The following is a 14,133-nucleotide window of genomic DNA, read 5'->3' on the forward strand; positions in this document are numbered from 1 at the left end:
CAGAAGTCACCTGTCAAAATAAGAACAGAAAGGTTACATCGTTTCTACTTTTTTTCTTCCAAGATAAAATTTAAATTTATATTGATAAAAAATTTAAACATAATAACACCAAAAAAGCACTAGAAAAAGATACAGGTGAACATTTTTTTTTTTTTTTTTTTTTTTTTAGGGTTGACACAGAAAACAGAATTTTATATTTTCATCATTTTTGCAAAGAAAATGTCTCCATGATCATGTTATCAACATCATTCTTTATATATGTGTGTGTATACACATACGTACATATACACACACATATATATAAGTATACATACATAATTATTATTGTTTGGGGTGATGCAGAAAGCCACAAATGAGAAAAGGACACTAAGGTTTTAATAAGGGGAACAAAAAGTTCTGTTCACCAGTATAGATTCACATTACACTACACCAGTATCGACAGCATTTTCTTGTCTATTTTTGGTACAGAAGATGGTATCTCTCTACATAACCTGGTAAGGCTTCAGTAACTAAAGCATAAAACAAACAAAACCCCCGCAAAAAAACAAAACAAAAAACCCAGCCTATTAGTTTACAGTTTATTTTAAAAATTCTGAAAGACACTGCAAGTTCTAAACTTTTAGTAGGTGCTCCCCACACACAACCATCTTGTCAAGAACCCAGCAGAAGAGCCCCCTCTCCAGGAAGCTTTGCAACAGCAGAGGTGTGCAATATGGGCGTTTCTCACTACAAGAAAAAATTATACGTGGCACATTCTCATTCATATCTTGTAATGTAAAAAGTTACAAACATACCTAATCAAATAAATAATAATAAAAAAAGAATTTGAATGTATTTGTAAGTATCCTAAAACCACTACATAGAATAATGGCAACTTTCACTCACAGATTATTTACAAGGTAATACCCAGTGTGGGTACACTGCTACAAAACTCAAAACAGAAGGAGTAAACTTGAAATGTTTTCCATAGTAAAGATCTAGCAGCATGACTATCTAATGCTGTTTTCTCCCGATTGCTTCTAAAACGTTCCTTTTTACTCTGTGTCTTCGTCCAGTTCATAATTGTCTTTATCATAAATATCTTTTACTAAAAGAACCCGTACGAGCATATTTTCCAAGGTGTTTCGGTCCAACGAAGCAGACGTGTACCAGACAGGGCTGTCTGCAGAGCTAGAGCGTTCTGGTTGCAAATAGAAAACATCCATTCTCTGATTAAGATTCTGTGGACTTTTAGACAAGTAGCATTCAAACATTTTCACAGGACATCTAGAAGGATTGGCTGTATTTTCAATTTGTTCAAATACTGGCTCATCATCTTCATGTTTTCTTTTTCCAGTAGTAATTTTATCTTCATTATCTGTTCCACATAAGGAAGACACTTGGTATCGAAGACATGCTTTATTTTCCATTGTTAAAGGGTTTTTTTTCCAATGCCTAAACACAGTGCCAAAGGAAAGCCTTAAGTGCTGTTCCACTGTTTTCAGGCCAAAATACTTAGTGTTAAAGTAGAACAGGGTATTCAGAAGAGCTACTGGAGAGTGTGATCCTAGCTGTTTTATCCTCCAGAGATAATCTTCTTCAACTCGAGAAAATATTGACCCATCTGGAAGTATGCTTGGTTGCCAACTTCGGAGTATTTTATTCAATTCTTGCTCAAATGTCTGGAATCCTGGATCAATAAATATGTTGTCTTTTCGATTACTACCATACAAGTACTCTTGAATCCCGAGGCAAAGATAATAGATGCTATCAGGTGCATAATTCTCCCCATTTGGCCTTCGGATCTCATTGACGAAATGGGCCAGGCCATAGTCAAGCTCAGCCGTGCTGTGACAGAGTAGATCCTCTTTTAACTTTACTGACTTAGGAGATTTTAGCTCATCTAACACCAGGAGATCTTTATCAAGCTGCCTCGTTCTGACCCAGTGTTTCCAGGCGTTTACCCCGTACGTGTACTTGAAAGGGAAGCTGCACTCCGAGTTGTCAGAACTGTCATTATGACACTGGTACCCTGACACTGCCTTCCTCTTGGCTCCCTTTTTTTTAGATCGAGGTCTAGGCTGTTCCTCATATTCTTCTCCAAAAACAGGTGGTAATAAAAACTCATTTTCCATATCAAGCTCCTCAGCAGCTCTGGGGAAATCTATTTCAATGTCCAAATCTGGTTCATATGGTACATCAGGCATGTTGGACTCTGTCTCTGGGTCAGAGTTCTTCAAGAGATCTGAACCAATTATGTCCGTTTCAATAATTACACTGTGGATGTCGGTGCCCTCTGCCTTCCCCTCGTCCTCAGCCATGTCGGTCACTGTCAGCAGCTCTGTGCCCAGGGGATCTGAAGAAACTGTGCTTTTGAGCTCCTCGGCTGCCGCAGGGATCTTCTCACTGCTGTCCAAGGGGACGGGCAGAAACACGGGGACTGGCACGGGCACAGGAACGGTCGTGGGCACAGGGATGCTCTGGCTGTACATGTGCATGGGCACCGGCACGTACACGGGCACCGGGATGGGCACTGGGACATACTCTGTCCTCCACTCACCATCTGTCTGACAGGACTTGCTCTGCATGTGGGGTTTGCAGTAAGTTGCCTTCGTCATGGTCAAAGGTTTGCACAGAACTGCCTTGTTCTTCATCTCCTTGTTGGGGGTTGGAGAAGGGGGTGGTGCTGAGCCTGTCATTTTGGTTCGGGACGTCTGACAACCCTGATCATAATGTAAGTTTTCAGGTCCTTTCTGGGTTGTCATGTTGGGCTCGTTCTGCTGACAGTAGAAACGCAACAAGCAGTGCTGGTCGCAGAAATGTTTCATCTCCCCTCGCCACTGCACCCTCTCCCTCAGGGTGCCTTGAGATTTACAGCAGTCACACCTTGCAGCCTTGTAGTACCAGTCCTGGAACCGCCGGCAGCAGTCCTCGCTGCAGAAGTCCCTCACCACGCCGTCCAGCTCCTTCGTCGCACCCTTCTTACACCGCTGAGAGCAGTAGTTGCAAGTCACACACCTCAATCCTAAACGCCTTGCAAAATCCTGTTTGTACAACAGTTTGCAGCCTTCACTACAGAAAGGTCTCTTAACTCCAGAGAAATTCACTGTTTCATGAAGAGTCTTCTCCTCTTGGCAGTATTCACAATACGTAACTATGCAGTGCAGCTTCTTATAGTCATCTGAACAAGTTTTGCTGCAGAACTGATGCACTTTGTTCTCCCATTCCAGGATTTCTGGCTTTGAACAAAAGGAATTTTTGCAATAGTTGCACTTCAACTGAATATCACTTGGAGCTACAAACTGGCCGTTGGGAGATGACTGCATGCTGAGAGCCTGGAATTTAGCCACACAATTGGAATTGCAGAAGTTATACAGTTTTCCATCAGGCATTGTGGCTTGATACTGAGGTAAAGAGTTTCGCTTACAAAAATGGCAAATAATTCCCAAACTTTGTGATTTTGCATATTTTGTCTTGTGACTGTTCATGCAAGCAGTTGAACAATAAGGCTCCATATACCCATTAGGACCTATACACTGAGTCATATCAAAAAACCTGCACTGTGTTCGGCAGCCAGTACAAGTGGTCAGTTTTCCATATTTCTCAGGCTGCATTAAGAAAGAGTCCTGCATGTGATCACGAACCTCCTTCAGAAAGCTTGGATGGCTACCTACCTGCTTGTATTCACTGACACAACTCTGGCAGCAAAATCTCTTCTGCTGACCATCAATGACCAAGACATTGTTCCCAGCACCTTTGCTGGGCAAGTACTCCCCACACTGCTCACAGCAATTCATTATTAGACCATTGGCCATTCTGTATCTATTAAAGCAGTGGTCACTGCACAGCTTATGAGTCATATTTTTAAAGTTAACTTCATGGCGAATCTCTGTTAGTTTACCACAAATTGTACATCTTGATTTATTCAGCGCTCCTTTAGTAGGATTCTGTTTGTCTTCATAAAGAGACAGACAAGATGTACTGCAGAATTCCTGGAAGGATTCGCTCGAATCCACTTGGGCAACAATGGTTCCTTTCATTGTAGTTATATCTTTTTTACACATAACACAAAGTTTCTTTGGAGCAGGCTTGTGAGAGAAGGAAGAGAGGCAGGTGGTAGAACAGAAGAGGTGAGCTGATCCTTTTCGCTGATAAGCTGTCTGTCCCTTCTGTAAAGGCTTTTTGCAGTTTGCACAAGTGACTTTAACTGGTTTAGTGGGTTGCTGTTGGGCAGAAGGCTGGAAAATCTGTTTAGGAAGAGAGGCCACTGGTGATAAAGAATCCACCCCTGGCTGTTTCTGATTTCGGGGAAATGATGCTGACTGGGAGATCCAAGAATCAGGATTGTGATGAGCTGCAGACTCTCCGTTCTGAAATACGTCTCCTGCCACATTCATTCTACCAGGATTAAAAGGTCCTACTGCAGTCTTGGTCTGTGAAGTTAAAGACGGGGTGTATGTTTGCATATTAACACCAAAGTTACTCGACTGCAGTCCGTTAGAGACATCTCCCAAGCTGGTATTCTGCAGTGATGTTACGTGTGTGATCATTAGGTTCATATCTCGCCCGTCAGTATTTTCTAATTGGCCATCACTCACAGAGCTGACACCTGTTTCTAAGGTCGTAACATTAGCAATCTGAATTTCAGAGTCTGGTTCTGTGGTGATACCACTATTACCCATTCCTGCATTTACCTTACTTCTTGAAAAACTGGAAGTAGAGAAATCCACATCATTGGTTCTGTTTTTAGACTCGGGTGGTCTCCGTTCAATAAAATTGGAGGAATTTTTCTCTTGCCCTTGATTTGTTTCCATGTCCTCTTCATCATCGATGACAATTGTCTCACTTACACTTCCCTTCTGAGAAGCCAATTCTTTTGAGGAAGGAAGAATTTTGGAATCATTTCCTTGTAGCTCTTCATTTTTCGATGACGTAAATGTTATGGTTCTTTGATCGGCTACCACTGGTGCAGAAGGCGGAGGAGGTTGTACAGGTTCGATAAACACAACATCATCATCATCTTCCACTGATGAGTTCTGAAATTTACTAGATCTATTCACTAAAGGGTTAGGTGGCCCACTAAATGAATTTCCTACGTCCGTGAGGCTAGCTGCCATGGCCGTCCTCCCCAGCAAAACAGGAGTCTGATCAGTCAATTCTAATCCTCCTGATGAACCTGTGTCCATGCCAAAGAACAATGGGGGTGTTTTCCTCCTCACGTTCTGCCAGGGATGCACCAGGTAGCGATGAAGGCAACTCCTGGTCCCGGCCCTCGCGGCCGCGCCCGCACTCCCGCAGCCCGCGGGCCGCCCGCCAAGGCGCCTGGGACATCAGCGGAGCCGCGGGCAGCCCGAGGCCCCGACGCGCTAGCGGCGACGGCGGCCGCGCCGCGGGGCGCTTGTCCCGGGTCCCAGGTGAACATTTTTGATCCAGAAACGGGGAAGGGTTTCTCTAAATACAACTCATAACTCAAATATCATAAAATAAAACATACATTTGAGGGGCTTCCCTGGTGGCACAGTGGTTGAGAATCTGCCTGACAATGCAGGGGACACGGGTTCGAGCCCTGGTCTGGGAAGATCCCACATGCTGCGGAGCAACTAGGCCTGTGAGCCACAACTACTGAGCCTGTGCGTCTGGAGCCTGTGCTCCGCAACAGGAGAGGCCGTGACAGTGAGAGGCCCGCGCAACACGATGAAGAGTGGCCCCCGCTTGCTGCAACTAGAGAAAGCCCTCACACAGAAACGAAGACCCAACACAGCCATAAAAATAAAAAATAAAATAAATAAATTAAAACAACAACAAAACAAAAACAAAAAAAACACATACATTTGACTAAATAAAAATAAAAAGCTCCTTCAAGGTAAAACCAAACTATTAAAGATGGCATTTGAAACCAAGTCAAACACAAATGAAAACCAAGTCAAACACAAATGAAAAAACAGGAAAAAGTTATGGCAACATATGACAAAGAACAAATATGCTTAATATATGAAAAGTTCCTGCAAATAAAAAAAGACCAAAATCCCAAAAGAAAAATGGGCAAAGGATGTAAAAGAGAATTTCACAGAAGAAAATGTAAATGGCTTTTACACGTACTAAAAGATGCTTAACTAGACTCATAAGAGAAAAGCAAATGAAAAGTCATTTGTAAAAATGTACAGATGGACAAAAATAAAAAAAATTTAATACTGAGTTGGTGAGTGTGTGGGGGAGAAAACTGTCATTCCCATACAATGTTGATGGAAGCATAAATCAAAGCAATCTCTATGTAGGGCAATCTGAAAATTCTACTTCTAAGAATTAATCCAAAAATGCTTGCACATATGCAAAATGCCTTATGCTCAAGGATGCATAATGCAACAATGTTAAAATAGCAAAAAATGGGAACAAACCAAGTGTCCATCAACAGTGTAACTTGTTAAATAGAGTATACCCATATAGTGGATAATTATATAATTGTAAAAACAAAGTATTACATATATGGAAAGGAAACAATCTCCATTATACAGTAAGTTAAAAAAAGACAAAGAACGATAAGCTGTTGTTTGTATAAAATTAAAAAGAACACACAATAGGTCCAGTTTGAGAAATGGCAAATAAGTATCTCTTATTGGGCTAATCCTTCTTCAGGTAACAACTATAACTCTCAGATGAACTATAAAAAAAAACTCTGCCTGAAAACACTGGAGAGATATGAAAAGTAGGCAGAATCTGGAGGAAAAGAGGGAATGACACTGGGTAACAGTCATGTTTTTATGGATTTATTCTTAAAGAGAGGCCTTAATTGGTTGGAACCACTGGGGAAGGCTAAAAATTTGCCATACTGACACAAAGAACCAGAAGACAGAGTACAGGGCAAAGTCAGAAACTGGGAAGTGAGGCTGGGAATCCTGGAAACGGGAGAGCCTAAGAGAGAAAGCCCCCAAATCTGCTTTAAACTTGGTCCAAATCTCTAGCTGACCCTTGAACTACACCTTTGTAAGGTAGACTCCAAACAACCCAGATGACACTAAACGAACTGAAAAAACATTTCAACTGCCTACTACCGCAGGGGAGTAACCTGGAGGCCAAGTCCACCCAAGTTAAAAGCTAAGCATGCAATTACCAGACAGCCCAGCAACTGCAAACCTGGGCATTTATTTCAAAATACCAAAGTTACAGAGATGGAAAACATATTAATGGTTACTAAGGTTACAGAAGTTAGGGGTAGGGAGGGATGTGTGACAAAGGGGTAGCATAAGGAATATCTTTGTAGTGATGGCATAATTATCTTGATTGCAGTGGTGGCTACAAAAATCTGCACACTTGATAATATACACAGAACTACATACACTCATTATACTAATACCAAATTTCTGCTTCTGATATTGTGCCTTAAGATGTAATCATGGAGGAAAACTACTTTTGCAACTTTCTGTGAATTTACAATTGTTTCAAAATAAAAATTAAAAAGTACACTAGCATTTCAACTATCTGGGGGTCAAAACTAGAATCATTAAGCAACTACTACCATGGTAAATCTAAAAATTGTTATATATGGATTCTGGGTACAACTGATATACAAGAGAAAGAAAAAACAAGGTCTGTAGAAAAGACAGAAATATATATATGTAAAAGATCAGTAAGGAAGCATTTCTAAAAATTCACAGAAAACCATACATAAAAGCAGAAAAGTGGCAAGCTAGACATATGTCCTATAAATCAACCTATTTACCCTCTAAAGTTCCTAAAATATAAGGTGAGAGATGGATAAAGTTTGTTAATTCCCAAATTGTGGGGCCAGATATTTTAATGACAAATATTATTGACAGGGTCATGTATCAATATTTTCTAAAGAGTTGCTACTTTGAAGCTTACCACGGTATCAGAAAGATAAAAGTATCATTCCCCTTCCCTTAAACAAATCCAAAAAGTTTACACTAGGAAGTAGATAAATGATTTTGGGGATTATTTTTAAAAGAGCTAATATTGAAAATAGTCTACATCTTTAAATATTTAGTTAAGAACTCAGTGAATTCTGGCAAACATCTCTTAAAATCTATCCTTGCAGAACTGAAAGCAAAAAGTCTTCTCTTCTGCTTTAAGTAGAATAGAGTACAAACTGTTTATTTTTTAATGCTTTAGAGCAAAGGTTGGCAAGCTATGGCAAGCTATAGCCTGCAGGCTGCCTGTTTTTGTAAATAAAGTTTTATTTGAACACAGCAATTGACATTTGTTTACATATTGTCTATGGCTTCTTTCTCCTTACAGTAACAGAGCTGAGTAGCTAGGACAGCAACCATATGGCCCACAAAGCCAGACAAGTATTTACTATCTAGTCTTAAAGAAAAGGTTTGCTGACCCCTGCTATAGAGTCAAGGGATTCTACTGTGTGACCCTGGACAAGATACTAAGTCTCAGTTTTTTCATCTGCAAAGGGAAATAGCAGTACACACTTCATGTGCAGTAAAGGATTAACTCAGTAAATCTGGGTTGTCCATATGCCGTATGTTAAAGGTCTGGCCTGTGACCTGCTCCTAGAAGGTAACTTATAAGCCCTTGGAATATGCTGCTTGATTGTGTGTCTTTGTTTACCTGGGTGTCTGGGATCACAACAGATAATGTAAGCTAACAGTGTAATTTATGGAAGAGGCCTTGGGCCACTCCAGAAAGTCTTTGTGATTTATGACGGGGTCCTTGAGCCATGTGGTATCAGCTTGACCTCTGGAGGGACTGGATTGAGACTGAGTGACTAAGGTCAGCTATGCAGGTGGTCAACCATGCCTATGTGACTGACCCCAATAAAAACCCTGACCAAGCTTCAGGCAAGTCCCTGGCTGGCAATATTCTGTTTTTGTCATACATCACTCCTGGGAGGAGCAAGCAGTGTCCACGTGACTCTATTGGGAGAGAAAAACTGGAAGCTTGTACTCCGTTTCTCCTGTGCTCTGCCCTATGTGACTCTTTCTTTTGCTGACTTTAATCTGTATTCTTCCACTGAAATAAACTGTAACCTTGAGTTACAATAACAGCTTTGCTGACCTCTGTGAGTTCTTCTAGCAAATCACTGAACCTGAGGGTGGCTTTGGGAACTCCTGAATAGCACCTCCTTATATCATAGGGATAAGATATAACCAGTGCTAAGTCTCTAGCACTGGCTGGCTGGCATTTAATAAAGGTTCAATACATAGTGGCTGTTATCATCAAACCATTAAGCAAGTACTTTGTGATATTTTTATTCATGCTACAGGACACTTCTAACACTTAAAGACTTTTTTTTTTGATGTGGACCATTCTTTAAAGTCTTTATTGAATCTGTTACAATATTGCTTCTGTTTTATGTTTTGATTTTTTGGCTCCGAGGCATGTGGTATATTAGCTCCCCAACCAGGGATCGAACCTGCACCCCCTGCACTGGAAGGCGAAGTCCTAACCACTGGACTTCCAGGGAAGTCTCAAAAGACTATTTTCAAATGAGGTTCACATTCAATATTCATTCAACAAGCATTTGGGACTTCCCTGGCTGTCCAGTGGTTAAGATTCTGCACTTCCATTGCAGGGCACACAGGTTTGATCCCTGGTCAGGGAACTAATATCCTGCATGCCGTGCGGAACGGCCAAAAAAACCCAATCATTTGTGTTATTGCTCTGTATCAGCCACTGCTCTAGGTGCTAAAGATTCATTTGTGAGCAAAATGGACAAAAATCTTTGCCTTCATGGAGTTTCATTCTAGCAGGAAGAGATGGAGGTAAACATAAATAAGTAAATGTAAAGTATATTATATCATGATAAATACAAGAAAGGGGGATATGAAGTGTTGACAGAACGGAGAATACTGGAATTTTAGGTTGGATGGCTAGCGGAGGTCTCTCTAAGAACATGAAATTTGAGTAAAGATGTGAAGGAAATAAGAAAGTAATCTTTTTTTTTTTTTTTTTTAGGAGATAAAATGGCAAGGGCAAAGGCCGTTAAGTGGGAGAAAGCCTGGTTTGTTCCAAGAACAGCAAGGAGGCTAATGTGGTCAGAGTAAAATGGATAAGGAGAGTAGTCAAAGAGATCAGAGAGGTAACAACGTAGGGGAGGGGTAGGGGGAACAGATAAAGGGCCATGTAGGCCACAGTAAGGAATCTCAATATTAAAAGCCACTGGAGAGTTTGAAGCAGAAGAATAACATGATCTAATTTATGCTATGTTGAGAATAAACTACAAGAGAACAATATCAGAAGCTGGAGAAATGTAGGAGACCCCTGCAGTAATTCAGGCAGGAGATGATATTAGGCGGGGCCTGGGCCTGGGCCTGTGTGGTATGTGTGGGAGTGATGAAAAGTGAATAATTTCCAGACATCATCTGAAGCTAAGGCCAGCAGGATCTCCTTACAGTCTGGATATGGAGTGAGAGAAAAAGAAAGTAAGAAAATCCAAGGCTTTTGAGCCTAAATAACTTAAAAAGGATAGAGTTGCCTTTAATAGAAAAGGTGAAAATTACAGGAACGGCTGGTTTGTGGTAGGGTAGGGGACATCTAACAGGAGGTCAGTTTTGAACATGTTAAGTTTGAGAAGTATAATTGGACATCCAAGTGGAAAAATCAAATAGGCAACTAGACAGAAAGGTCTGCAGCTCAGAGACGAAGTTCAAGCTGGAGATATCAATTTGAGAGTCTTAGCACACAGATGGCATTCAATGCAATGAGGTTGGATGAGACCATCTAAGGAGCAAATCTAGATAGGAAAAAAGAACAGACTCCTGGTCTAGGCACTGGGTCGCTCCAACATGTAGAGGTCAGGGAGATCAGGAGAGACCAGCGAAACCAACTGGGAAGTTGCAGACAGACAGGACACTAGGCATGCATGTTTAACCTGAAAGCCATGTGAAAAAAATGTTTCAAGGAAAGCGTGATCAACTGTTAAATACTGGTGATAGGTTAAGTAAGATTAAGACTGAACTATGTCGATTAGACTCAGCAACGAGCAGATCACTGGAGAGTTTAAGACAGGTAGTTTTGGTGGAGGTGAAGGTGAGTATCTTTGGAACTGGAGGAGAGAAACTGGGGATAGAGGGTCTAGACAAGTCTTTGGAGAAACAGGACGACAGGTGAAAAGGAAAATGGGACCATGAAAATGTATTTTTGGTTTTGTTTGAAGATGGGAGAAAAGCATGCTTATGTTGAAGAGAATGATCCAGTAATGAAAGGAGAATTACTGGAGTAGTATTTTAAGAGAGGAAAGAGATGGATTCTAGCACACAGGTGAAGGGAATAGCCTTGGCCTGTTCATCCAGTGTAACAGAAGTGAAGCTGGAGTTTTGGGAACAGGTGCAGGTAGGTGGCCTAATGTATTGGTAGGAACTTCTTTTCCAATTACTTCAATTTTCTTGGTAAAGTAGGAAACAAGGTTGTTAGCTATGAGGACAAATGAGGAGGAATAAGGAGAAAGAAACATGAAATAGTTGTCTAGGAGTCAATTAAATTATTCAAAAGGTTAAGACAATCATACACATTATCCGGCAGATAATTGATACCCCCAATTTTCTCCATATCATACACCAGTGGTATGTTCCAACATCAAGTTAGGTTTAGCTCCAATTCCTATGCCTTCTACATCTGTGGTCGAATAACTGATGCTTGCATTCATAGCACTCAGACACTATGATATTCTAAAATTTCAAAGAAGATCAAATGATATTCAGTACTTTGTACTTAGTGAGGCAGGAAGATATGTAACAATTTAGAAAGATTTACATAGGTTTAAGAACTTTAGGATTCTAAAAAGCTAAATATATAATTAAACAGCATACCCCATTTTCCCAGACAAGTGAAACTCTATTAATACTGTGCTTACGGCAAGCATCAAGCAGTATGTCCCATGGCCAGAATGACGTGACTCTTTTACTCAACAAAAAGGCCATTCCCTTGTCACCTGACAGCACTGCTAAGATGGACTTCTGTATTTACCACTATCTGGACCAAGAAATAAGAATATGCAAAAGATTCCCTAGTACCTTTTCATCCAAGTCTGAACTTTTTGTGTGTTCACTGACGTCTCCCAGTTTTTCATTTGAAGAAGTCTCATTAGTAACTTCACCTAAGGAAATGTTTGCACCTTTGGAATCATGTTTTATCTCACTTGCTGAAAAGAAATAATATTCAACTGTAGAAACTTTAAATGACAAAATAACCAAGTCATTTAAAGATTGTTCTAAAAATGAGTTAGAATTCAGAGACTCTTTTAAAGTCCAATGTGACAAATATGAAGCAGCATTTTCAGCAAATTATACATTTATTCCTCCCTCTCTATCAAAATAACTCCATTACATGGTATAAAAAGAATTGGCAGTAAGACAAAATTGAGACATAAAGATAAATTTAAGAATCTTTCTTGATCATGTCCAGCTATTTTTCAATATATTTTTAAAATTGGAAAGTTTTTGAAATTAACTTTCAAATTATTTCCTGTAAAGATTCAGTTATTTAAACTTAGGATTAGCTATTATTAAAAAAATATTAAAAAGGACTCAGATTTAAAATGTGGTAAAGCTTAAATATATATTTCAATTTCAAAAATGAGACTACAAAAATTGCTAAGGTCAATTATCTTTTGTAGATAAAGCCTAACAAAGTTATTTATTAAATAATCAACTGGAAAATTTCTCAAAATCTGATCTGCCAACCAGGCAAAACTGAGGAAAACTGACAAACTGTAAAACGTGGTTGACAGACTCTAAAATGAAAAGCTTCCTATTTTAATGAATTCATTCTGACTATGCCTAAATAGAGAGATAAAAGTACTTCAATATTACACATTCTGAAAATGTCAAATTTTACCTGCTGACAAGGAAGCACAGATCTCTGACTTCATCAATTCAGGATCCAGTACAGGGAGTTCTCTATTATAAAGCAAACAGAGCTTACACATTATAACATATTCTAGCAAAACTATCCACTCCTCTAAACATTACACAATACTAGCTTTAGCAGCCTGGTGAACATCAGCTCAAGTCCTCCAAGGCCAGAGTACTATTCTGGGATAGCACACCCAAGCAGATTCTGCATTTGGTTCTTTTTTTTTTTTTTTTTTTCGTTACGCGGGCCTCTCACTGTTGTGGCCTCTCCCATTGTGGACGCGCAGGCTCAGCGGCCATGGCTCATGGGCCCAGCCACTCCACGGCATGTGGGATCTTCCCAGACCGGGGCACGAACCCGTGTCCCCTGCATCGGCAGGCGGACTCTAAACCACTGCGCCACCAGGGAAGCCCCTGCATTTGGTTCTTTAATCACATTCGCCACAATTGTTAGGGAGTGCTGCCACTCAAACTCTGTTACTCAGAGAGAACTGATGACATATACCAGGCATTTAAAACATTTTTAAAGTATTACACCAATGCAAGATAATGTTTACCTCCTACTCTTAAGCATGTGTATGTATGTCTTACCGCCAATGTAAAAGGAAGAGTGTGAGAGCACTTTGAATCTCTTTTTGTAGTCTCTGAAGACAACCTAAGGTCTAAAGGTAACAGCTATGGAGATCAGAGTTAAACCAACCTGGGTTCAAATATTGTTCTGCCACTTACTATGTCAACAGTGGCAAAACTATTTAAATTCTTTGAGTCTAACCATATCTGTAAAATGAGAATACCACTTACCCACGAGGTTATTGTGAGGATTAAATAAGATAAAATGTCCTTAAAGCCAATGGCATAGGCTCAACAAATGAAAACTACAGCTATAGGAGCCACTCAAAAACAAGTGGCCAGGGCTTCCCTGGTGGCACAGTGGTTAGGAGTCCGCCTGCCGATGCAGGGGACCCGGGTTCGTGCCCCGGTCCGGGAAGATCCCACGTGCCGCGGAGTGGCTAGGCCCGTGAGCCATGGCCACTGAGCCTGCGTGTCCAGAGCCTGTGCTCCGCAACGGGAGAGGCCACAACAGTGTGAGGCCCGCGTACCGGGGAAAAAACAAACAAACAAACAAACAAGTGGCCAAACACTATTCCATTTTTAAAAACTTGGACAGAAGTATATAAAAGTACACAGAATAAAATATAATAGGACTTCCCTGGTGGCGCAGTGGTTAAGAATCCGCCTGCCAGGACAAGAATAAAGATGCAGACATAGAGAATGGACTTGGACACGGGGAGGGGGAAGGGTAAGCTGGGACGAAGTGAGAGAGTGGCATGGA

The 14,133-nt window shown here is 40.7% G+C and overlaps 2 protein-coding genes across 3 annotated transcripts in view; both read right to left on the reverse strand.

Annotated features, from left to right (window-relative positions):
* Window positions 1-14,133, reverse strand: part of TOPAZ1 (testis and ovary specific TOPAZ 1) — a 73,331-nt gene that overhangs the window by 46,247 nt on the left and 12,951 nt on the right. Inside the window, exons 3-4 of the mRNA XM_027088187.1 lie at window positions 12,784-12,845; window positions 11,961-12,088 (exon numbers count right to left, since the gene is read on the reverse strand). Of these exons, the coding sequence (XP_026943988.1) occupies window positions 11,961-12,088; window positions 12,784-12,845 (190 nt within the window). The remainder of the gene's footprint in view (window positions 1-11,960; window positions 12,089-12,783; window positions 12,846-14,133) is intronic.
* LOC113610229 (zinc finger MYM-type protein 2-like) lies at window positions 358-5,340 on the reverse strand. Of its 2 annotated transcripts, none has more exons than XM_027088188.1 (2): window positions 3,654-5,340; window positions 358-3,581 (listed from the first exon to the last, which is right to left on the reverse strand). In XM_027088188.1, the coding sequence occupies exons 1-2, from the start codon at window positions 5,163-5,165 to the stop codon at window positions 1,035-1,037; spliced, it is 4,059 nt and encodes a 1,352-aa protein (XP_026943989.1). In that variant the 5' UTR covers window positions 5,166-5,340; the 3' UTR covers window positions 358-1,034. The 2 variants fall into 2 exon arrangements, with proteins under 2 accessions (XP_026943989.1, XP_026943990.1); XM_027088189.1 differs by having other exon boundaries at window positions 358-4,412; window positions 4,674-5,339.

The sequence above is a fragment of the Aethalodelphis obliquidens genome, unplaced genomic scaffold, assembly GCF_003676395.1.
Source record: "Aethalodelphis obliquidens isolate GAN/ISIS:26980383/991018 unplaced genomic scaffold, ASM367639v1 scaffold62, whole genome shotgun sequence".
Classification (NCBI taxonomy): domain Eukaryota; kingdom Metazoa; phylum Chordata; class Mammalia; order Artiodactyla; family Delphinidae; genus Aethalodelphis; species Aethalodelphis obliquidens.

Bases quoted from the DNA above. Each gene is read 5' to 3' on its own strand.
- LOC113610229 (XM_027088188.1), bottom strand. From the start codon at position 5,165: ATGGACACAGGTTCATCAGGAGGATTAGAATTGACTGATCAGACTCCT. The intron at 3,582-3,653 runs GTAGGTAGCCAT...ATGCAGCCTGAG, and splicing joins GTGTCAGTGAATACAAGCAG to AAATATGGAAAACTGACCAC.